This window comes from Crassostrea angulata, chromosome 7, assembly GCF_025612915.1.
Source record: "Crassostrea angulata isolate pt1a10 chromosome 7, ASM2561291v2, whole genome shotgun sequence".
Taxonomy (NCBI): domain Eukaryota; kingdom Metazoa; phylum Mollusca; class Bivalvia; order Ostreida; family Ostreidae; genus Magallana; species Magallana angulata.
In genome coordinates, this window is record NC_069117.1 from 36,636,798 (window position 1) to 36,663,558 (window position 26,761).

A 26,761-nucleotide genomic window follows, 5' to 3' on the forward strand; every position below is an offset into this window, starting at 1 on the left:
GGGCCAGTTTAATATGCGAATTTCACTTTTAAAAAAGCGTAACAAATCATCCCTTGTAAACCAAAATAGTTATTTTTTTTTTAAAGGAAGCTAGCAATTACTGAGTTTTGATCAAGAGTTGGGCAATGAAACGACATATTTGACGAAAACAATTCACTCGATCAGTAGTTTCAAGTACATGTATAATCACTTCGAGAAAAAGTAATATTGTAGACATAGTGTCATACGATCACATTGTTCTCTGGATTTCATGCATTAGAATTAGGTTTTCCTTAAAAATATATAACCATACAAAGTACACCTTTTATCATTCTTGCAAAAAATCACGCACATTTGCGCACTCTTAAATGTTTATTTCATACCCGATTTATACCGTTTTAAGTTCAAACTTTGTGACATTTAAACTTGTTATCCTGACGGCTGCAAACCTTTGTATTTATTTTGTTGTATAAAACAAGCACTGGCACGTACGTATTGCGGAAGTTTTTTAAATGGAATATTCTTGGTAATATCCACACAGTCACTGGAAGCAATGGCTTCAGATGATCAAGAGAGGTAAAATGACATTTCTATTTTATTTCATTTTGGGGTTTTATATGTTACACTGCAAATTATAAACTGTCGATTACAAGTACAAAATGAAACAACAAACTGAAAGTACGTAATTATGGGAAAAGGTACTTCGTGTATGTAAATAACCCCTTCCCCCGCCCTTTTCCCTATCTATCTTTATCCATATTACAGTTGAGGTATGATTAACACTATTATTAACACTTTTGTTAACGTTGCTTTTTAGAGATTGACTCCCAAATTCACATGGGTAATAAAACCATTTATTGACAACAAACAAGGGGTGGCATCTAATTACAATTCCTGTGCAAATGCAACGTTACTGAAAAAAACTTTAAGAGCGGATGGTCAGGGAGATGTTATACAGTCCCTGAAATATTCTACTTTCCCATTACATGTATTGTATTTGTTCACCGTTCGCTCATACCATAGTGTGTTCAACTTCAGTTTCACCATTCACAGAGCGTTCAGCGTTCGCTCACGGTGCGTACATTATTATCTCAATGTTGTTTTCTTTTGTTACATGTAACAGCGTTATTTATTAACGCATTGAATCAGTTTATCTTGTTTGCCAAGCGTTATTTTTCAAATTAAAGAAATTGTAATTTCCTTACATTACACTATGTGTCAACTAATATAAGACTCTAGCTTTATTAGCTCACCTGAACCGAAGGTTCAAGTGAGCTTTTCTAATCACCTGTTGCCCGCCCAGCTGTCAGTCTGTCTGTATGTAAACCTTTCACATGTTTGACTTCTTCTGTAGAACCACTGGGCCAAATCGAATCAAACTTGGTATAAAGCATCCTTATGAATTCATGAACAACAGCAAAAATGTTAATGTTTTACAAAAGATGGTCCCTGTTTACAATGGAATAATATTTCTTTAGATGAGCAAGTTTTTTTTAAAAGATTGTACTTGTCATATATAATGACCTCCTAATTCGCTGTCGATTACCTAATCTAGGCCTTTTAATGAACACAATATTGAAGAAAAATGCGCCTCGAAGTGGGAACACCTGTGCCTTTAAACATACTGTCTCTTACAATGTGAATTGTATTAAATTACATAATCAAAGGGTTTTGTTGGTTTATTTAATTTTCCCTTGGTGCAGGGAACAGCTCAGATACACACTGTGCTGTCACCTGCACCAAGGAAAAAACGTTCTGGTCTATTGACTGTTCAGGCATTAAATAATTGTAATATATACTATATAGGCAAACAGTAGTATAGCAGGGGCCAATCTCTGATACGCAACAAAAATAAGTTTACTAATTAAAATAATTTATCCCCATCGAAAAAGGGCTGTGGGTAGTAAACATGTATCAGTGTTAAATGAATTAGTTACATAGTCAAGTAGTACGAGGTTTAACAATGCCATCTCTCTCTCTCTCTCTCTCTCTCTCTCTCTCTCACACACACACACACACACACGCACACACACTCTATATTTAGCAACGAGACAATATAACAAATGTGGAAAATTGTATTAAAACATTGATGTACACTGATTTGGGAGAAGTAAACGTCAGACAATGACTGAAAAAATTGAAAATATTCTCTTTGAGTAATACGTATGCATAGAGAAAACACGAAACAAAATGTATTTAAGATGTGTCCCTACCTGGTTTTGTTGTGATAGTACACAACAAAACTGAGTAAATAAATAAATACAAACATAGGTTTGCTATTGGTTAAGTTATTAGCAACGCATTGGAAAGGTTGAAAGTTACAGGTAACTTTTCACTTTCTGCCAAAAAAAAGTGTGAAAGGGTAGAACAAAACATACAATTGCAGAAAAAATACGATTGGATTCGACTGTAGACAATTGTTTAAAAATAATTTATGTGCCCCCAAAAGAATCAAGAAAACCATACTTCTGGAAGAACTCCCCCTTCTGTACAGAATATTCGTCGTTTTATATATACTCCGTCTCGTCTCCTGTTTTTGCAAAGCTCTACGAGAAAATTGGTAATTTTACAACGTACGGTGCGTGCAACGCATGAATTATTCCCAAAATAAAACCAAGCATGCGCGGATCATAAAAAAATTTCCAAGAGGGTCTGAGGGATAATTGTGTTTTCTAGGGAAGTCAGCATATTAAATTTTGCGATAATTTTACTATGTAAAATTAATATACATTTTCATTTAACAGGTGGGGGGGGGGGGGGGTGTCGGGATCCCTCTAGATCCGTGCATGCCAATTCCTATTTTTCTGACAGTGTAACCCCCAATGAAAACACAATGCTGATCACAAAACACGATATATTTAGTAGAAATTTACATTCATGTGAAAACGAGCACAAAGTCTTTACTTCTATTCAGCTCAACGTCAGAAGAAAGCTTTGTGAATTGGATTGAGAGGTCCTTTAAGCACCTTAACGTAGTCGTCGAGTCCCAGTTAATAGATAACATCGACATGGATTGGCCAGAAGTACCAGTGGAAAGCGGCTATCGGGATATCATCAAGCAGAAAATTGAAAATCTTTCTAAAAATTGGAAAGATTACTTGGAGCGGTAATTCTCAATTCTTCATTAAAAATAAGAAGATGGGTGGATAAGGCGTGTAAAATGCAGATACACAGACGAATAATATACTGAAAAATTAAATTATCAATAAATCTGATATATATCTATATATATATATATTTTTTTTTTTTTTAATTACTCAAAACAATATACATTTAACAAATCATCGACCATTGTGCATAATTAAAAACAATAATTAAAGAAATAAGTTTGCTTAATGAAAAAAAACTGACAGCAAATCCTAATCAGGCTGAAATTGCATTTTAAGTGTAAAATGGTCAAATTAAATGGGCCATAACTCAGAGGGATGAATACTGACCCCCATTATATTTGTATTTTTAAGTATGTTTTGTGTACAAATTTAAATGATACACTTCTCAAGAAATTCTTGATACATTGAGGAGTGGGATACCTTATGCATATCAAAACCCCAAATAGTGTAGGTTTTTAGAACTTCAAGGCCTTTACTTTTGTAACGGAATGTGAGAAATAAAGATGGACCAGACCGGGATTCGAACCCGGGCCCCCTGAACCCTAGTCAGATGCTCTACCAACTGATCTATCTTACGCTGGTGTTCGAACTGGTCTGACCGTCACAATTTTATAAAGAGGGCCAGTGCTCCGTATTTGTATCATTTTATTTTCCAGCAATTTAACGTTTAGAAAAAATACTATAAGTCCGTAAATTCGGTATAATCACTAGATTTAGCTACGTAGCTTGATTTACCTACATAACTTTATTTACCTGCCTGACGTATATTTATTTAGCTACCTTTATGCAGTTTTGCTTTTTATGTAAAACGGCCAAAAAGTCGCAAGGAACTATCAACCTATATTGCACTATGTAGTTTTATAAAAGCTACACAGAGCAAAAATACTTAAAACATTGCTGCTTTTGAGCAGTTTTAAGGGGGATGTGCGGCCATCTTGAACATTTGAGGATACGATTTCTTGAACTTTTTTGTTACAGCCCATTCTATCTTTATTTCCTCCCATAGGAGATTGAATGAAGAAAAACATTTTAACACAAATTATAGATACAGCACATGAGTGACAAATTAATAGAAGTTATAGTGAAAAAAGGAATATTATTAGATATGTACATTGCAATTACTGGCGGAAATATATTACTTCCGATTTACTAGAATGGTAAGTTTGTTGAGTAAACTTCAAGTGTCTGTATTACCATGCAGACGCAACCCTTAGGAAACGGAAATTAAGGATGTGCAGGCTGCGCTGGTTGTGATATGAGACGGTGACGGAGAGAAGTCTTAATCCTAGTAGGAATAGAGAGAGGTCTTGTGGACAAAGGCCGCAAAGTTCGGCGCTAAGTGCAATGTCAAAGTCCTCAATCACTGTGTTCCACCAAGTGTCTCGGAGAGCAACGGTTCCTAGGCAGACGGTCGAGATGTGCTGAAACACATTGATGAAGCAACTGCCACACATAGTACATACTGCCAGAGGTAAGGTTGGAAGACTCCATAGCTTGACAACGAATTTACAGAGTTCTATTTCGTGTATGTTGGATGGAAATTTCCAAATAGCAAACAGGGGTCTTCCTGCGTTTATGGTGTTAAATAAGATGAAGTCGGGGTCAGAGAGCATGCGCTGACGCCTGGAGTCGATGTGGAGGTTTGTTACAGCTGCCTTGACAGTTTTATTCCAGAGATCCTTAGGGGGAAGTAGCCAACTTGCAGGTAAAACAAGAGATGTTGAGTGAGATTGTATCTAGCCAAAATGTTGATAACGTCGTGAATGTATCCAAACTGTTTGCGCTCAGGTGAGTTGATGTAAGAAAAGAGTCGGTGAAGAAAAATCTTAGTAGTAAGAGTTTGGGTGTCCAGATTGCATAGGCGGCTGAAGAATCGAAAGTTCATTTATTCAATTTCATATGTTATTGGTAGAGGCCCAAGGAGTGATTCGCATATGTCGGATCTGGTATTCTTTGGAAGACCAATTGCATGTTTGCAGATAAAATGCTGAAGAGTGTTCAGATCTTGCAGATCTTTTTTGCGTAGGTCATACGAGAGTTCACAGCCATACACGATGTAAGGGAGAACAACTCTGGTGTAAAGCCGTGATATGGTATTGAAATGTTCACGTATATTTTAAGGCAAAGTAGGCTTGTCGTCTTTTTCTACAGGCGTTAGCGATTTTCTCAGTATGGACAAGTTTTGAGTGAAGGTGAATACCAAAGTGATTATAAGTATTAGACAGGTAGACAGGTTATGTACCTAGAAACCACGTAACAGGCGAATGATTATGAGGTGGTGAGGGGGTGAACGGAGAACACTTGACTTGCTTGCATTAAACTTGAATCTCCAGTTCGAAGAATATTTGAATTCTGTGGTGAGAATATTTTGGATGGCTGCAGGAGATAAAGCTATGCAGGAGAAATGGTTCGCAAGGGTAGGGTTGAAGCTTGTCATACTAAAGATACCCATATTTGGACTCTTTCTTGAAGCAGGTCATTAATGAAAACTAGGTACAGAAGAGTTGAGAGGATTCCGCCTTGACGAACTCCTTGCGAAACGGGAAACCAGGATGATCTTGTTTGGTTTACTACCACAGAGCATGAGGTGTTGGTGTGACAGTCGTCAATAAGAGTCCACAGACGTCCTGAAACACCAAGGCGATGTAACTTGTACATTAGGTCATGCCTCCAGACTGTGTCGAATGCTTTCTGTGTATCTAGGAAAGCGACATACCGGTATACGGGACTACAAAATTCTATGTTGTGACAGAAAGTTTCTTGTAAGTTAAAGGATGCCGTAAGGCAACTTAACTTTGGCTGAAATCCTTGCTGTTGAGGGTTCGGGAAATCACCAGTAGATAATACATAGGTTTTAGTTCTTAAAAGTAACAGTTTTTCGAAAATCTTTAGAAAGCAAGAGAGTAAGGCTATTGGTCTGTAACTGTCTGGGATTTCCTTGGTTTGTTGCTCCCTTTGTGTATAGGGACGATTATGTCTTTTTCCAAGAATCAGGAATTTGGCCAATTTTAATCAATGAGTTAAACAGATGAAGTATGCACAGTTTGAGTTCTAATCCTCCGTGGATTACATGCTCATTCTGGATAAGATTTATTCCTGGAGCTTTTCTGAGTTTCAAATCACGGATTATCAGCGAGATTTCGTCGATGGTGACTTCACCTCCTGGGTTAGCAGTTTCATGGATTTATAAGAGTGTTATATGTTATAGTAGAAGTCGGAATTGAATGAGTCATTGTCATTCGAGTTGTACACGTTTTCAAAGTGTTGAGCGAATGCGTTAGCTATGTCGCCAGGGTCAGAAAAAATCATGTTACCAAGTTCTATTTCTGAACACACACGGGAACTGCGAGGACGCTGTCGTTTGAGTTTCCAGAATAGTCGGACATCGCATTCGGCAGCTTCGTCGATATCCTTAAAGACCTTAGTCATGAAGCTGTCATGTGCAGTTTGAAGCTCGTTGCGGAACTCTCTTTTAGCGCGCTTATAGTTCTTTTAAGACTCGTGACACATTCCGCGTGGTCGACCTTCACTAATCCATATCCTGCGTTTTTGTCGTTCCATGTCGTGCAGCTGCTTTACTTCCGGTGTCCATTCCGGTTTTAGGTAAGGTTTGTATCTGAGACTGGAATGGTTTTGGAATCAGCATCGTGTATCACGTGGGTGAGATCAGAACAGAAGGTATCGATATGAATAGCACAATGGAGATTTCTATCCAACAAGCTGATAGCTCCTTTGGAAATGAGTCGATTTTACACGAGTCTGCTTTATGCCATGCAGGCAAACAGTTTAGGGATTTGTTCGACGTACGATTTTTAGGTTGTATGTCAATAGACATTAGAACAGGAAGATGGTCAGAAGTAGAGCTAAATAGACCTTCTTCATACACGTAATATATATTCACATAGCTACATACAGAGTTGCTACAGAGTATGTAGTCAAGAGTGGTCTGGGTTAGAATAAAAGTGTAATCTGAGCCGGATATATCGAAATCAGCACGAGGGCGCCCTATATGGTTACGCATGACAAAGTCTTGATTTATACACGTTCACGTGGTGAGCGTCTCCGTCGTATATGCTAGCGTTAAAATCGCCTCCTATAACCACAAAAATGTTGCCAAAAGATATAAAAGCAATAAATATGAAGTCCTTCATGCCATTTTGTTTGAAAAGTATATATACAAGAACAGGACAGTGCTTTCTTAATCACTCAGAACATCTGTCGATCTGCGCAACTACAGACTGGTTTTGAAGATTTAAAAATCTGAAAAAAATATGAAAGGGGTTCATTGGTGTCCCCTAAACAATCACTTTTTGAGAAAAAGTTTGAATTTTGCTAATTTAAGTTGTAACTTTGTCTCAAAGTAAGGTATTCTAAAAATGGGCCTAAAAAATCACAAGATATAATTGTCTATGGAGGTACATTGCATGTATATTTTCATTGAAAATTAATATGATTATACTTTTTTAATTTAAGACAATCGCTTTTACGGATTTTATACTTATAGAACGCAAAAAATCCCCTTAAAACAAACATGGAACAGGTATAGAGATGTATATCAAAGGATTGTTTTGAATTGACATTTATTTTTTTTCTAGGAAAATATAACGTCAATGTGTCTCCATAGACACAGGAGTTCTAAGTATAGACTGGATTTTTCTTGTTCTAAAAATAGATCTAATGCCGACTGATAATAATAGGGTACCCTATTATGAGGAAGTTACAACTTAAATGAGCAAAATTCAAACATTTTCTCAACAAATTGTTGTAGAGAGGACACAAATAAACCTCTTTCATATTTTTCAGATTCTTTTATCTTTAAAATGACGTGTAGGACTAAGGATTTATTGCTTTTATATCTTTTGGCAACATTTTTTGCCAGTTTCGAACATAAACAAGCCAGTTCAGAAAATGTTTACAGTCAATTATCATGTTAACCAGAACTGTTCTTCCTTGTTATTCCATTTAAGGACGTAGGACCCAATTCATTTCTTCAATAGAAGTTTTCTTTAAATTTTTATATAATGTTAATCAGGTAATGGTGAGTGAAAATCAGTAAACAAATTACATGATCATCGACGTCCATATTTTACTTGGGGCGTTTCAAAGTATGACGAAAATCCACAAATTTAATAGAAAGTAATGGGAATTTTCTGGGGTGTGGTATAAAAACTGATACTTTAAAACTTCTGCAATAGATTTTTTACTCTAAATAAATTGTAATACATGTATTTAAAAGTCAATTAGCTTATCGGTGAACAGAAAAAACATATAAGTCATTGACCTTAATTCTTTGAGGGGTCGTGTCAAAGTTCACGGCACGGTTCATTTTTCTTCAGAAATATCATTGAAAAAAGGACACAGGTAATTATTGCCTGACGTTACATTAACTGCTAAACATATAAATATTGTAAGGTTAATGTGTAAATTCAATTTCTACCAGATTACAAGACTATAAACTGCCTTTGGGCGTGTTAGGATTTATAAACCGTGGAAATGTAACGGACTTGTCGCAAACAAAGGAAATTCGGACTAATATTTCTTTCTTAATTTTTCTCCACTAAAAATATTTTGGCATCACAAATTATGTTAAATAGAATGGGCATATTATTATTTACTCTTATTCTGATGTACGTAATTACGATAGTCATATTCATAGCATATGCGTTGATTTCTGCGCAGAGATGCAAAATCTTGAATTGGGTCCGTCGTCCGTCAAATGTAGAATTTTGACAGCATATTCGCTAAAAGAGCAACATTTGAAAGAGGGATTTTTTTAAAGAATTGTTTTCAGATCAGTTCAAAGTTGAAATTTATTGCTCCACTCAGGTGCGACTATTAGTAAAAGTGCTCATTTAAGTCAAAAGTATGATTGAGTAATTATATAAACCTACTCCAGGTAGGTAAATAAAGCTATGAAGGTAAATGAAGTCACATAGCTAAATCTAGTGATTGTACCGACCTGTTTTATAACAAAGGGTTTTTTATGTTATGGGTTCGATACCACCAGAATGGAAGGCAATAATTTTTTTCTATTCTCTTGTTATATATATTTAAAACTAAAAAAATTAAAACTGTGCTTTTGCCAACTTGTTTTAAAATTATATGTTAGAATAGATTTAATTGATAAAAAAAAACTAAAATAGAAATTGTATTATACGACTAAACCTAATGTGTATTTGCGCTATCTATCCCCCATCTTCTTTGTTATTAGATGTGTCGTAAATAATTATACAGAAACAAAGCAACTTATTAAAAGATAGCTTATCATGTTCACTTGTTACAGTTGTACAGCAGAAGTAGTAGTACTTTTAAACGAAGGATTGGAACAAACCTGTAAACTCGCTAAGAAAGAATCGAGGAAAGCCAGTTTTAAATGTTTTAAAGATCCGTTGAGAGAAATCAACAACGAATACATCAAGAAAGTAGGCATCATCTGGGATTTCATATCCGCCAAAATACCTCTTGAAGGTGAAGAAAATGAGTCAGAAAGGTGAGGACAGAGTTTTAAAATGTTTCATCCCCAAAACAAACAGTGTATATGTATAAATAATACAGAATTTTAAATATAAAACATTAAGGATAATTATGTTTTGTAAACTGAATCATAAAAATCAAGTAGGTCAAAATCAAATTAAATTATTTTACACCTAACCTTTTAGCCCAACGAGAAAAAGTCGGGGGGGGGGGGGTGGGGGGTGGCGAGGTTCTCTGCTACAGAGACAATACACAGAACGCATATCTACACTCTCCTTAGAAATATGATGTGAATTTTTTGCATGGAATCAAATACATGTAATGCCTTGCATTTAGGAGTGTGACTAAAATGAGTAGTGAAACCCGGGCCTGGTCGGGATTTTCGAAACTGATAGCCGTTTTTTAGCTCACCTGAGCTGAAAGCTCAAGTGAGCTTTTCTGATCACATTTTGTCTGTCGTCCATCTGTCCGTAAACTTTTCACATTTTCAACATCTTCTCAAGAACTACTTGGCCAATTTCAACCAAACTTGGCACAAATCATTCTTAGGCAAAGGGGATTTAAAGTTGTGAAAATTAACGGTCACACCCTTTTTGAAGGAGAGATAATTAGAAATTAATGAAAAATTTTGAGAAATTTTCAAAGATCTTCTTCTCAAGAACCATTTAGCAAGGAAAGCTGAAACTTGTGTGGAAGCATTCTCAGGTAATGTAGATACAAAGTTGTGAAAATCATGATACCCGAGGGTAGGGTCGAAGTTTTACATAGGAATATAAAGAGTAAATCTTTAAAAATCTTCTTCTCAGAAACTAATCAGCCAGGAAAGCTGACACTTGTGTGGAAGTATCCTCAAGTAGTGTAGATTCAAAGTTCCTATTTTCTATGATTTTGATCAGCATCGAAAAATTAAAATTCATTTCTTATTAGACAGCATAATTGAAACATGCATGCTTATATTGGATAAATGTGTTTAGTCAGGCAAGCTTTTTGGAAAGCTATTATTGGTATATATTACGGTCATCAAAACATGTCGGCATAATTCACGTAAAGTACGCACACCGCACAATGCACACCGACGGACGAAGACCAATTGCAAATGCAATAGGTCATCTGAGTGACTCAGGTGAATCAGGTGATCTCAAAATTAAAAATTTGACTAGACCCCTTTTGGCACGACTTTAATGATAAATATATGGTGCAACAATTGAGACCAACACTTAAACTCCAAAATACCCTGTTTGCAATTTAAACAATTTTTCAATTTCACTGAAAAGATACCCCCCCCCCCCCAAAAAAAAATCATATAAAATAATCAAAAGCCTGTTTTATGGATCATATTTGATAAACGATTTTTATTAATCCATCAAATAAGTACATGTATAACGGTTTAAGAGTACAGTACTCTGTCTGTTCACCCATGACGGAATATGAATTTCCTGTATCGAGAAATCAGTCGGATATCCTTGTGTGGTGAAGAGTGTTCACCGGGTAAGCAGGTTGATAAGTAAAAAAAAAAGAATCAACAAATAAAAAAGTGAAACACATCAAAAACATTAAATACACATTCCTAAAACGTTCCTGTGTCATTTGAGCAGATTTTAAATTCCACAGAAAATTGGCGAAAATTGTCATAAAACACGAGAGTGTGGATAGTGCGTCCTAAACATTTATAATTTGTTGATAAAAAGTAACTAGTTTGTATTTTATTTGTGAGGATGGAAATATCAATCAAGAGTATATGAATAAATAATAATGTAATAAATATTAATAGTGTTGCTTTTCAACTTATCTACAGATTGGTTACCGATATTAGTGAAGCACCCAAGATGAAACCTGAAAGCGGAGGACAATGCAATTGGTAACAGTTACAATCAAAGTACTGAAGTTTAGTTTCTAGTTTGTATTTGAATTACGCACTTTTTTTATGATATGAATTTTTAGACTTTTCCGACAAGAATTTCGAGAAACCCCAAATGAATCATGTTGTGTAATATTTAAAGACAGATTTCAACTACTAGTATGTATTAGTTCTAAAAAATCTATGGATCCAAGCACTATTGATATCGAACTTTAGTCTCGTTTAACAAGACGCTCGGCTGTCTCCGTTAATATCCGACAAGCAAGAGAGCCCCCTCTCTGCTTGTCGCAGATTTACGGAGACAGCCGAGCGTCTGGTTGAACGAGACTATATTAACTCTGGCGTAGGAATACATGAGACTACAATAATATCTAAATTGTTCGTAGTATATAAATTTTGACTATTTTCAAAGTGTTTATAGATAAGTTTCCATGAAAAACAATGCTTCAGCATACATTACATCGATTTTTTTTTCTATTATTTTCAAGAACTTAGTCTTGTCAGCGGTGATGATTTGTGCTTATGTCCAAACACTGTTTCACTTTCGGTTCGCCAGAGTAACTGCATAGGAGAGTTGATTAAAATCAACTCACAAAAACTATGCACATTTTTAAACAAATACAACTAAGAGGATATTAAAAAATTTCGAGATGCAAACAAACACTCGATGAAACGAAAGGGCAACAGACGTCACTTTGACATATTTATTAGACCTATGAGTGAAATGAATAATCAGCTTAAAAAGTTGAAATACAACTAAGAGGATATTAAAAAATTTCGAGATGCAAACAAACACTCGATGAAACGAAAGGGCAACAGACGTCACTTTGACATATTTATTAGACCTATGAGTGAAATGAAATGAAACCTATGAGTGAAATGAATAATCAGCTTAAAAAGTTGAAATACAACTAAGAGGATATTAAAAAATTTCGAGATGCAAACAAACACTCGATGAAACGAAAGGGCAACAGACGTCACTTTGACATATTTATTAGACCTATGAGTGAAATGAATAATCAGCTTAAAAAGTTGAAAAGAAATTCTTGATAATTCAAAAATATTTCCGCTTGTTTGGCCGACATTGAAAAAAAAATAAGTATATAGGAAGAAATATTCCTATCTTAGCGTGGTAAGAACACGTTCAACAAATGTTATAAGTTAAATTTTGATTACCATTTCTCTCATATAACATCTAAACAAGCAAAAGCTCAGATTTTGGCGGTTACAAAGCTCAAATATATTCTGGTGTTGTATGGTCCAGATTACCCCTTGTCATCTTTCCTCCCTCATAAATGAATATAGTCCCCCCCCCCCCCCCCCCCATGTAGTAGATTTCCTCCCACGGAAAGCTGTCTCCCTTGTATAGTCCGATTACCCCCACAGAAGACCTTCTATAAAGAAGAGTACCCTCCTTTTATCTAGTCATGTATCTGGCGGACCAATGGTACCAATAATTCGCACCATCTGAGATGACTCTGAAAATCCAAAATAAAGGGAAATAAAATTAAGCACTTCTCAGAAATTAAATGGCAAATTTTGACATATTTTGAAGAACGGGGATATGAACTTATGAAGAGCATTAAAACTTTGTTTTAAAATCTTTAGATATTTATATTAACGTAAAGCGGATTGATATGTTTAAAGCAAGTTACTGTTGGTTCCTTTGCTGGAAATAGGCATGGTAAGAAACTAGAGTAGTTACTTAGTCTGGAAAAAAGTAAAATTGAGCTTTAACCAACCTTATATATTCACTCTGTGCTACTTTTGCTATATACCGCTTTTTATTTTGAACGTGATTTTGAAAGACAATTTTATACCCGATGTCATACGAAACAGAAAATACAAATCGCATACTTTAAAAACTTTCTTAGCATTATTCAACAATTTTTAGTTACAAGTTATACACATATTTTTTATTTCATATTATTGCAATACAAATTCATATTGTCGTACAGCCATTTTTTTCGGAGAAATATGTCCCAATCGGAATTGTTAGTTTGGTACAAAATTTATAATAATAAATTATCTAATACAAGTGACAGTTTTCTCTTGATTTACCGGTATTAAAGCTAAAAAATTCGATTCCATTATTTTATTTACATGTAGTACTATAGATGTACTATAGATAAGAATAAAAACTTTTTCTTTTCCAGTGATCCAATGGAATGGATGGTTTCTTTCTTGGAGTACTTGACAAACGTCTGCGCGACGAAGTCTGTAGTAAACACTTTATCATCTTTTCACGACTCCTGGCCGATTATCCCTCCAAATTTGCAAACAGTGATTGGTCCACTTGCTACGAATATAAAATATAACTGGAATTTTATGCGGAAAAGGCAAAGGAGCAAATTTAACGCTCTCTCTCTCTCTCTCTCTCTCTCTCTCTCTCTCTCTCTCTCTCTTTTCCCTGTCATATCTAACATACAAGCACGCATTTATTTATAGTTTTCTGAAGGAAGAGGATTTATCATTGGTGAATTGGATAGATATTCTGCACGATTCTACAAAGGTTTCTTTCAAAGGTTCCAAGAAAGCTAAGAAATTCCAAGAACTCCAAGTATATATATTGTACGTCTTGAGACCATTCAATATATTTTATTAAGGAATAGGAAATTCTAATTCTTTTAGTATTTAGTATTAAGAGGTGATACTTTCGGTCGGGGCGTGGTCAAATCCAATAAAGCCCGGATGGCTTTACGATAGATTTGACCACGCTCCGACTGAAATAATCACCTCATGATATTCAAAGAATGATTCTTATATTATTTCCAATTTCTACAGTTTAAATCACTGTTTTTTTCATGAAGCACATGCTATGTATTACCATGCGGCGCAGCCAATAGTGTGTTTTGGCTATAAGATACGCCCGTTTTTATGAAATTACTGAGTTGTAGGCTTAAAAAATGAATCATAATGTTATCACAGACAAAGGCAGTTGAAAATGTAAATATTGATTAACAGCTACAATGTATTTCAACATGACATAACACTTGTACGTCTTCAAATCGCTGAAAAACTCACCGACAGCCAATGCATGGAGACGGTTTTGTCAGACTCTGCTACAGTGGATTCACTGCCGAGTGGTATCTCAAAAGGTTGAACCTACTAACATACCCAACAGCCCGGAAGTAACTGAAAAACCATACAATACCCAGCTGAATCAAATAACATCAGTTCTATATGTATTGTTTATATTTTACTTCCCCCTCCACAAATGGATTTTTTTTCACTAATGAATACATCATCGTCGAAAACCCTTATTCGATCGTTGGTTTCCGATGATGCAATTACATGTACATGTAATTAATGCTTCGAAAGGACTTATCGAAATCTTTTCAGAAACGAGAAACGAAAAACATCAGATCAAGAATATTGTAGAATTGTTAAAGACCATTATGTGAAGTAAGCAGTTTTCTGACCTTTGATATGTGAATTTGAAATAATCTCCTTATTTTATTTTCATGTTTTCTATGATCTCTTGTTTAAGCACCAAAATTTATCTCATCGTTATTAAATCATAAACGGCTCAAATAATGCATCCAAAGATTATTATCATGGCAATGAATAAATGCCGGTCAAGTATTGTATTGTATTTTATTTTTTCTTGGTTTTTAATATTTGATTATTACAATTTACAATATCTTTCATATAAAAAACCAAAAGATTCATTCATTTATTGTAACATTTATATGGAATATATATCACTTTAATGAAGAATCTTATTGACCATTTAGTTAATTTTTCAGCTGAGCATGACTTTTCATACAATTAAATTTACCATGAACAGCAATATATCATCCTACCTGCCATGTAGAAAATCTTCTCACGTTTTGATTGCATTGATGATCATTTTATTTAAAATGAATATGCTTTATTTATTTATTCATCACAGAAAGATTAATATTTCATAATTGCACAACAATTTATTTGAATTAAAGAAATAAACAAGTTTTGGAGGGAACTATTTTCTCGTGCAGAAGGTTCTTTATACTTTTCTTTTCATTATACTTTATTCATTATTCACTATTTTAACATTTGTTAGGTTTGTAACATATTCTGTAGGTTCTGTGTGACATGTTCAAAATTAAATCTTGAGAGAGTGATAGACGTTTACCGTAAAATCGTCCGATTACTATAAAATGTCTAAAAATATAAAATATAAATTTAAACTTTTTAAGTCAAATTCTTAAAGAATTTTACTTATGAAGCCCTGTTATCTAAAAATTACATCACTGGCTCCCGTGTTTTATTATGTCAAAATGATACTGAATACATATCTAGGCAAACTGGATGAATCTTATACAATTCTTGATATTCAAAAAGTTTTTATTCCAAATCAAATTGTAACTATTTTAGATATTGTCTATTTTAAGTACATAAAGGTCAGAAAAAAGTTTATGCAGCCTCATAAATAATATTTTTCGTAATCCCGCTATTCAGTGTGACCATTGTGCATAATTAAAAACAATATTTGAAAATATAAGTTCGCTTAATCAAAACTACTGACAACAAATCCTTATCAGGCTAAAATTGCATTTTAGGTGCAGAGAGGTCAAACTAAATGATCGCATTTTAACTGAATCATGATCTAATAACTTTATTTTATTTCGCACCAGAAACATTGAATTCAAAGCAGAGACGATGGATATTGTTGAGAAATTTCTCCGATCAGACATTGAATGTAAAGACATAGAACCCCCGGCCTCGATACATGAATGTCAAGAAGAGGACAAAAAGTCCAAACTTCAATGGTTCAATGATATAAAACGAAGACTTCACGATTTGGGAAGGAAAGAAACAAAGTGAGTAAGAAATATTAATTCAATGCCAGCGACAATTATTTTTTTTTTCTCAAAATTCAAAAGGAGCAGCCAGAACCTTTTAATTAGAATCCCTCTCCTATTTTTTGTCTTTTGTCAAAATATCTTTGTTAAGATACTACAGTACCCAATAATTTTCTTTAATTCCTTGCCTCGACATAAATGATTATTAAAAATGTAATAATTAATGTTAATATACATTTAAACCAGAAAGCAGTTACTGTAAATGTTGCGAATTTACACATGTGCCGTTATTGATAATAGAAAATCTACAACATTTTGTATGGCATCTGCGGGTTTTTTTTTTAGATAGAATAAGATAGAATAAGAATATTTAATCAAGAACTTTTAACTGAACTTAGTCTTTGACATTGACATTGCATATGATGTCGGACGTTTATGAAATAGCACAGGGACCATGCCCGTTTTAACATAAATTTCAATGTAACCATTGTGGCAACGCACTTTGAAAAAATTACGCACTCTGAAAATTTTTTTCAAAGTGCGTTAAATTTTGGACAAAATCAACGCACTTTGAATTTTTTTTTTCAAAGTGCGTTAAATTTTGGACCATGTTAACCCACTTTGAAAAAAATTTTAAAGTGCGTTATGAAGGTACATCAACATTTTTTAGTATCGACAATATTAACGCACTTTGAAAAAATATTTCTTTTTCACAAATTCTGGAATTGAATTTCTAATTTGTTGATAGTATGATGATTTGTTAACGCAGGTTAATCTAATTTACCATATTGAGAGCGGGAATGGGGTGGGGGTATGGGTTAACCAAAGATACAGGTCAAATACCAGTGCATCATTTAACTGATTACAAGAAGAAGGTCCTCTACCTCTCATTTTTCCTTCCAAAACATATGATCTTCAGAAACTTTGAGTAAACATTTAAGATCGGAAAAAGAAATGTGTTCTGTATAAGTACATGCAGTGTTATTGAAAAAACAAGCTGGCCGAACAATAATTTCTCCATTGGTATGTTAAAGATTCTATGTGTTTCAGTAACCCTCTTTTCGTATTATAATCAAATAAATCACTTCAATAAAAGAATACATGTATTAACATTACCGAACATTGAATTATTATAAACTTAAAAACTAGCATTAGGATGTGGGTTAATTTTCTCGCACTGATCTTCCAAAAGATCATATTGTTTTTGATAAACAGAACTAAGGTATCCTTTTTCACATCATATTTGCAATAAGCCAGTTGAAATATATTATACAACGATCTCCATCATTCATTTATATATAAGTCATATTTGTTCGGGCATAGCCCGATATACCAGATAAGAGGTAAATTTGCTGCATATTCAAATAAAAAAAAAAAAAAAAAAAAAAAAAAAGGAAAATGCAGTTGATAAGCGATGAAGTTTATGTCATATTTGGATAATTCAAACCTCCCGATTTTTTTTTTCTGTGTAAATTGTCGATATTGTCTTATGGGAAAAGAAAAAATCCTCATGTAGAAACTGTTTATTAAGTTAGCTGAGAATGCAATGAGTTCTTCTTTAAATATATCACATTTAGCTAAACACGGTTAAAACAATCGTTTATTGTATATAAAACTATCAACTATTTTCACTACACCATGAACATTTTTTTTTTTCAAAGTGCGTTAATATCGACGATATCAACGCACTTTGAAAAAAAAAATATTTTTTTCAAAGTGCGTTGACTTGGTCCCAAAATTAACGCACTTTGAAATTTTTTTTGAAACTGCGTAATTTTTCAAAGTGCGTTGTAACAAACCATAAATAAAGAAAGGGGTCGAACTCAGACCCAGATAAAAAACTACCAGCTCGCTTCAAAAGCCTAATAAATCAATCCATTTTTAAAACACTTGCAATATGCATGTATTTTTCAGAAAAGTAATGTATTAGATACACTCATGCCGAATTTCAAGTTGATGGGTCTTAAAATAGCGGAGATGTATACGTCATTATTCTCTCGAAATCGCCAGTTTATTTTTACTCGGACATTTACCGGTCCAGGGCACACGATGGGATTTTGCCTATGACAACAGCAGTATTGCAACAAGTTGAGAAACATTCGCACCAATCGTCAAACGCACGCTACAGTAGCTTTCAATAAACTACTACACAAACATTAAGTAGCCAATAAAACCGAGGGTAGTTATATTATTTGATGTAATTCTCACGAAATGGAGAAGAACATGTGACCAAATTTAATTGTTAATGTTTGGTATTTATTCTTGGAATATAAAGCAGTAAACATCTTCCATTGACAGCCAAATGAGACCGATGTTAAACGCCTGTCATAAGTGACTGAAAATGAAAAATAAAGAAAATATAATAAACTTTAAAAATAACAATAGTACTGCCGAAATAATTTCATGCAATTTTAATTAAAGTTGATTGAAAGTGCTTTTACATTTTTGTCTAAATTTGCTGACAGTAAATTCGAGATACCCAACAAAAGAATAGTCGGTGATCCAAAATCAGCCACATTTTCGATTAGCACTTTCCATCATACATCCAATGGCAAACAAATCATTTGCTAAGAACATTTCAAATAATTTAAACTTATTTTTTCATCTGTCTAGAGAGACGAAAACTTCTAGAAAGCGCATTCAAGAACTGGAACAAGATCGCGAGGAGTTACTAAACAGGTAACGATTCACCTTTGTGAACATGTACATCATATGCCACATTGGCTTAAACAATATCATACAATGTATCTATCCCTCTCTACCCAACCTCCCCTGCTATCTGAAAGTGGGTTTGTCACCTGTGAGGTGGAGTCTCACTCTAAAATTCTCCCCCTTAGGAATCAGTAAAAATGGCATTGTTAGTTCACCAAAAAAATCCACAATTTTCTTTCATTCTTTTATTTCAGTTATTAGAAACTGATATTTTGTCACACTGTTAGGTTTACTAACAATACATTTCCTTTATCATAATCCCGAATGCGCCAAACATTATTTCACTTAAGCAATTCACAAATATGATTGTCTTTATTTTACTGAAAATTAATCGATTGACAACACAAGAAAAAGAAATTAAAATTGTCGTGACTTTTCTGGCTCAGTATTGCATTATAGGATGCCAGCTGATGGGCGTTTAGCAGTTGTTCCTTTGTCATAGGATTTTACTAAAACTATAATGGTTTATAACAATACATGTATTTGAATTACTGAATAAGATTATTTCAACTAAATAGATTAAGTAAACTTGCTGGTGCAAAGTTGAAAGATAATAATCCGAACATCACAGATTTGTCTGACCCAAACAGACCAATGAAAATCATCGAACACTTTAATGAGATTTATGATAAAGAATGGACCTCATCGTTGGATATTCTTTGTAATGAGTGCAAAATGGAAGAGAATGACGCTATTCAAACACTGTTAGAGACAGTCAAAGTAAGATGTACACCGATTGTTTTGTTTGGTTTTTTCTCTCCTGCAAAATCTAATGTTTTATCATTCAAATCGTTTTTAATCTTTTTTCCAAAAGGACTGTTACAACTATTGTGTCTCCACTGCTGACAATAACATTGCTTCGTTTTTGATGTGCCGAACCTCTGAAATACAGAAGGTAGATATTGGCAATATTTAAAGAAATGTTGATTTTTTTTTTATATAGCCCATATGTATATGTTCGAGGTTGTTTTTTCTGGTTCTCGAAAAAGCCCGAGAAATTGCGATTGGTGGAGCATTCACTCTGTATCGGAAATGTTTTTCAAATATGATTAAATTCACACCGCGACACACAAATATTATTTCAACTTTCGCCTCTTATTCAGTCTTTCCTTAAACAACTTTAATATTCATGTATCTCGAGTAAAATTTACTTGATTATAAAGTGTACATTGTTAGTGGGATTTAATTGATTATCTATACTACTATATTAAAATAATAGACTCGAATTTTTGGGCTTTAATACAGAGAAATCGGAAGGGTACTGTCTTTTGTTTTATATATTTTAAACATCATTGGTACTTGAAGATTACCAATTTGTTTTTATTTTTTCTCAAACAAGCTTTGCTAATTAATAAATAACGAAAATTCCTTTAAAAAATCCGGAAGTCATCTTGTTTTTTTAGATTTTACAATCTTGCGCATTACATTCAAGCTAAATCACGGGAGGATCTTTAATTATGTTTACACAATATCATATTCGCATCAATAAACACAGAAACGATAATACAAATACGTGTTAATTTTCATTAAAATTTGCTAATACATATTCTGTTCATCAAAGGAAATACGGAAGATAACTCTTACTCAGTGCAAATCTTCCAAATGTCAACATTATGTGTATATAAATTTAAAGCAAAGAAAAAAACGTTGGTGAAAAAGTGTTGAATTCTTCATTAATATGAATTAAATTTTTAGATGAAAATGAATAATTTGATTTTTGTTTTTGTTGTTACGCAAATGTCTTCATTTTAGGTCTAGACAACATCCCAATTTTAACATGACCACCAAAGTTTACCTCATATGGAAATTTGCATTGAATTGTGGCTGAATTTTCCCTCCATTTTTCGAGGATAACATATGCGTATTTAAAAAACTTTGTACATACATGTATCTTTAATGAAAAATGTATACACCAGCCTATTGATCTTATACATGTGGCGATTTGACATTCTATGTATAGAATTTTCAAAATCTGTTTACAAAATTTGAATTTCTGATGTAAGTGTTTCAAGTGATAAAGCCTATTTACATGTACATGGGATGTGTTCGTCCTCTTTCAAACATAAAAACTGATATGTGTTTCCTAATTACTATTAGTTTTTCATTTACATACATTTCTTGTTAAATATGACAATTATATATAAGGAATAAGGAATCATTCTTTGAGTATTATGAGGTGATAATTTCGGTCGGGGCGTGATCAAATCCAATAAAGCCCGAATGGCTTTATGATAGATTTGATCACACCCCGACCGGAATCATCATCTCATAATATTCAAAAAACCATTCCTTATTACTTATATTTACATAATTTTAAGCCATTGTACGATTATACATTTAAATATTAATAAGCAAACCCCGCTGGAGCCTCGATTTGGCGTCATTTGTGTTATGGGTTATATAGTACAAAATCGATACGTAGTGTTATCACAGGCAAAGACACTGGAAAATGTAAATATAAGATGATAAACAAACGATTGCTACAGTGTTTAGAGACTTGTACAGTATTTTACAAAGTACATGTACTGTGTATCACCAACAAGTGTGATACTTGCATTGAATTTTATTCATTTGTTTCAGCTGCAGAACACATATTTCAAAAATGGGGAAATGCATCAACTGCATGAAATGAGGAAAGCGATTGCAGAATATTCTTCAAAAAGGGTACAAAAGGTGAGGTTTTTTAAAATAACACAAAACAAAATTTATATTGAATCACATGTATTTTTAATATTGCCCTTTGGGGATTTAATTAAGGTGAAATGGACACGCTGAGATATTTTAAAAGTCATTGTTTTAAAACCCTTATGTACAACATTTGGCAATAAATTGTATATCTTATAAAATTGTTCTAACCCGTACTTGAACTTTTGACGTAACAAATCCTCATTTATCGTCTTAACAAATCGAGTTACTCTGTCGGATATTGAAGTAATATGCAATATATACATTTGGTTTAATTTGCAATTTGACTATTATATAGAAATAATAACGTCATGAAAAAAGAGATGTACCATTCCTAATTTACTATAGCAAATCGTGTATTACTTTTGACAGCTTTTAATTACCTTCCAAGTGAAATATTCAATTTCATAATAATTATATAGATTATAGTAGTGTTGTTGTTTGTGGAAAGCAATAACTATTTTCGAAGTAGTTAAGTTGTTTGGGGGCGTGTACTCCGAATTGCTCGATATAAGGTAGGTGTATTTGGAACTAGGAATTTGGACTGTCCAATTGAGAACGAGCATTGGCTTACGTTGAGAATAAACCTGCGATGCACTGGTGCTTAACCCAAATGGGGAAGGGGGGGGGGGGGTCAATTGACTTCGATCCGCTTAACATTCAAGGAAAGTGGATATAAGCTGCAATAAGCCCAAACTCTTTTTTTTAAATATTGAAAAACTTTTAAAAATTTACATCTGAGCGAAGCGATGTACAATTGTCACCTTTCACGTACAGTTAGATTTCGACCAAAATACTATAGTACTTTGACCAGCTGAGGAAGGAAAATGTACATATGTACTTTTTTAAAATATTGAAAAACTTTTAAAAATTTACATCTGAGCGTAGCGATGTACATTTGTCTCCTTTCACGTACAGGTAGATTTCGACCAAAATACTATAGTACTTTGACCAGCTGAGGAAGGAAAATGTACATATTTGCGTTTCTCAACTATTCTAAACGCTTCTATATAAATCTTGGGCAAAGCTAAAGTCTAGGGGGATTGACGAAATTTGTACATGACAATTATTACCCTTTTGGGATGTTTCATACGGATTTTTGCCAGTAATATCTAGTCCAGAAAGGTTCGGGACGATTACTAAGACCACGGTACACACTCGGGCGATGGTCCTCTCTATGGTAAAATTGAGCAAAGTCCAATCCCCTTTTTAACATCTGTCAGAAATATATCGGAACGGCTGTCCGATTCCGACTAATGTACATAAGAATTTCAACAGTATGTAAAACAAAAATTTTATTACATGTGTAAGATGATAAAAAAATAATAGCTCATACCATGACACCTAAGTAAAATCCCTGAGTAACTTGCATAGCAAAATTAATCCCCTTTTAATGCATGGACGTGATTTTAGCAATATAAATATGACATGTGGTGAAATTTAATTATCTGACCCCATATGACATTTGATGTTTTTACTATCATGAAATTAGATAAGCAACCAAATGATATGAACCAACACCTGGACCTAACAATTAACAAAAGCCTTTCCTAATCAAAAATCATATTCAGACACTGAGAAAGAAAATAAGTAAAAGCAAAATCTATAACCTGACCTTTACAAAAATTTAGATTATTGGGAATCGAAATTTGTACATGACAATATTTTCCATATGTTCTATCTTGGACAAAAAAAAAGATTAAAGACAGTACAAAGATACAAAGTACAAAGACATAACAAAGATTTGTAAAGTACAAAACACGCAACATGAATTGAAATTTCGACATTCACTAGGGGTCCTTTGCCAAAACATTAGAGAGCTAAGCATTCGTCTGATATCCTTGACATGTTGTTTTTATCTTTAAAAATAGGATTACTTCATTGAAAAGAATTGGCTAGATAAAGAGGCTGAGGACGGTAGTGAAGGTAGCTGTGAAGAAGAGAAAGGGAAACGCAAAGCAGCAACATACGGAAAGGTGTATTATAATAAAAGAAAAGACCACCTAACAAACTATACCTGCAAATGCCTGGAAATTTGTTGGTACATGGCTATTCAGAGTCCTCCAGTTTATCTAGATTTCAGCTACAAGAAAGGAAATTGCTTTAACAAGTCTGTGCTTAAACATTACACAAGAGATGGTAAAATCATTGATTTTCTCGTTTGGCCGGCAACCTATCTTGAAAAAGGAGGGGCATTGCTCGGAAAAGGGGTTGCACAGCCTGAGTCAAAAGCATCAACATAAGACGCATGGGATCAAGATTTTTCTGCACCAAACTATACTTATGATGACATAATCAAAAATTGATAAACAATATCCTATCTCTATGTGGTGCCAGCCTTCACCCATGTTCATAATAAAAGCGGTATCAAGAAAAGATTCTAGTAAGATCATATCTGAACACTTGGTATCAGGGTAAATGTACATGTAAATTGCTATATACTTGTTCACTGCAATTTGAACCGGTGTCAATGGAAACCCTAAAGTGACTTAATATATATAGACTCGATTTGAGCTCGAAGCCCTTTTCAAAATTTATAACTCCATCTTAATTATCTATAATGGTAAATATGGATGTTTACAGTGTTATGTCAAAATGAGAAGTGAAATATCGAGTTACAAGCGAATTACAGAGGTCAGACTTCTTTTTTTTTATAACAAAGCTCAAGTCCTGTTAATGTTTACATATGTGTTATATTAGATGATATCCCGCGCAAGCGCGGGAATTAACCATTTATTCCAACGTGTCGCGGTATAAAAAAGGTTTGCTATTGTCATATTTTAAACGAACCAAAGTCGTCATCCAAAGTATCTGCCCGGTTGATTACATGTACCTCGCCGTACTGTTTCGGCCATGATGTAAATTAGTCAACCCGCGTTTTTTTTCTGCACCCCGTTCTCTTAAGTTTTATCCAAAGCTAAAATCGCGCTTTCAAGAAACGAATTGGTTCATTTTATTTATTCAACATTTGTCAAATCTCAATTTCTATGTAGACCATTACGTAATCATTGACAACATTATTTCATTATTTCAAAGTATATATTTTGATGCAAATTCCTACTGACTTGGATCCGCCAAAGCGTGTCCACCTTTGCAATTTGGGGCTGGTTTATCGTAAATGATAGTAGTTTCTAATTCATTTTACAATAATTACTTATCAGGTAAAATTCAATTTTTACTTACGGATATCAACTCAAATGTGTTGAAATACTAAAGGTGTAAGCAGTTATTCTGGCACAGGGATTTCGTAGTTTATTGGAAAAATGTCTGAATCTTTAAGTAGTTTCAATCTAATGTCGCTATTTGCTGTTGATGAAATAGCTTATGAGCACATTGAATCACTTTATTTTGCTTGCCACAAGTGTCAAAGAAAGTGCCCTTTCTTTCTGTTGTCATGTTGTAAATTTTGTATTTACTGCCACCCGGTAAATTCAAAATTTACAGCATGACATAAGACTCGATCGAGTTTTGTTTGCATAACAACGACTTCTTTCGCTGTATCTCGCTTGTAACGACTTCTAACATTCAAATTTTGATAAGTCATTCAAAATACACAAGTTAATTTCACAATAAATACTTATCATGTAAATTTCAATTATACTTTACGGACATCATCTCACATGCGTTGAAATACCAAAGGTGTAAGCAGTTTAATTTATAAGTATAGATATCTAATTTTATGTTTGCTTTATCTAAGGAGTTGAAATGGTGTATATATTCGCGAGTATTCTCTTTTGAGAAGTGGACAGGCATAGCCTTCATCCACTTCTCTTCGCAAGCCCTCATATTTTGATTCTGGAAAACGTGTAAATGTCAGAACCAAAGACGGTTTACGCTTCGACCCATGTTTCGACTCCAGTTTCCAGTTTCATATACCGAGAGGGGACGCCATTTTTGATACCGCTTCGCTTCATTAGCTGTTTTCTTTTTCTTATTGTTAAACTATACGTTCATGTATGCATCGGTTTTGTATACATGATTTCTTCATTCATACATGTAGCTTACCTCTGCAGAAATCATAATTTTAGTACGGAAGGTGAGATTTCTGTGAGTTTGTGGGAGAAGTCATGGATCGAGTTGTCGATATTGATTGTTTACGCGAGAAATAGACAGAGTTTGTTGATATACATTTATACGTAAATGGATAAAAAAAATACGGAGATGGGATCTTATAGAAATAAACAATAATTAAGGAAAACGTTCTTGCCTTCTTTTATAATCCAGTGTAATATAGAGTAAACAACCTTAGAAAGTTGTGATCAGTTACTGCCGAAGAAACAAGCTTCTTGTGCACCACAGTTTTACAATAATGAACATTCTGAGTCGTAAGGAACGCCAAAAACCAAGACTGTTGAAGATTTTAATAAATAAACACCTTTAACAGATTTATTTGAGCTACAATCCTTACTAAGTTGTGTTTACAATGTTTACACGTCGATCAATTTGATCGTCATTGCCGACTTCATCGTCGCTTTTTCGGCAATATCATCGTTTTTTATCCGTACTAGTGGCTCAAACATGTACGACTGAATAATAAGATTCTTTTTATTTAGTCAGCATGTAAAAAAAACAACATACATGGTGAATGAATGTCAACATTTAAGGAAGATAATGCTAATCCTACAATTTGTTTACAATCAGTGTTCGAAGAAGGTCGCATGTGACGTCACTGTACCACGTGACACGCTATCTAATTAACGAGTTTTTAAACGATCGGGGCTATAATTTAAATTGATATTATGGGTAATTACCGCTTTTATACCGTTAACAAGCTGTTAGGAGTAATTATTAGATACACAAGGAAGCCCAAAAATGTAAAATGTCGTATACTTTAGAAACATGCGATATGTCCTTTAATAGAAAGAAACGCTAAGAAACCAAAAATAATTCAGACTTATTACGACAAGCTATTATAAAAATGAATTTTTGGTAAAAAAAAAATTATGTCTTTGATGTTTAAACTCTGAACTATTTAATATTTATTGATTTTGAGTTCTATCGATTACCTTCTTAAATAAAGGTCTAAATGATAGGATATGACAAAAATGGGGATAGTTTATCTGCTGAATAGATGGAACATGTGTGATACAATTGTACAAGCAGTAGTCGTCCCACGGAACTTGATGTGACCTCTGTATGATGGGTGCGCCACATCA

At 33.8% G+C, this 26,761-nt stretch overlaps 1 protein-coding gene across 3 annotated transcripts; it reads left to right on the plus strand.

Annotated features, from left to right (window-relative positions):
• The first annotated feature begins 425 nt into the window (after positions 1-425).
• Positions 426-25,194, plus strand: LOC128155837 (uncharacterized). 3 transcript variants are annotated; one of them, XM_052817710.1, is made up of 14 exons: positions 427-554; positions 986-1,053; positions 2,894-3,085; positions 9,373-9,579; positions 11,359-11,421; positions 13,578-13,760; positions 13,870-13,992; positions 14,764-14,826; positions 16,041-16,226; positions 18,822-18,887; positions 19,439-19,640; positions 19,735-19,815; positions 21,501-21,593; positions 23,477-25,194. In XM_052817710.1, the coding sequence occupies exons 1-14, from the start codon at positions 543-545 to the stop codon at positions 23,846-23,848; spliced, it is 1,911 nt and encodes a 636-aa protein (XP_052673670.1). In that variant the 5' UTR covers positions 427-542; the 3' UTR covers positions 23,849-25,194. The 3 variants fall into 3 exon arrangements, with proteins under 3 accessions (XP_052673671.1, XP_052673670.1, XP_052673672.1); XM_052817711.1 differs by lacking the exon at positions 14,764-14,826 and having other exon boundaries at positions 426-554; XM_052817712.1 differs by lacking the exons at positions 427-554; positions 986-1,053 and having other exon boundaries at positions 2,947-3,085; positions 9,350-9,579.
• Positions 25,195-26,761: the final 1,567 nt, after the last annotated feature.

Excerpts from the sequence above, each read along its gene's own strand:
- LOC128155837 (XM_052817710.1), top strand. Across the intron at positions 13,761-13,869 it reads TGGAATTTTATGCGGAAAAG|TTTTCTGAAGGAAGAGGATT; the intron begins GCAAAGGAGCAA and ends ATTTATTTATAG. Across the intron at positions 14,827-16,040 it reads GTTAAAGACCATTATGTGAA|AAACATTGAATTCAAAGCAG; the intron begins GTAAGCAGTTTT and ends ATTTCGCACCAG.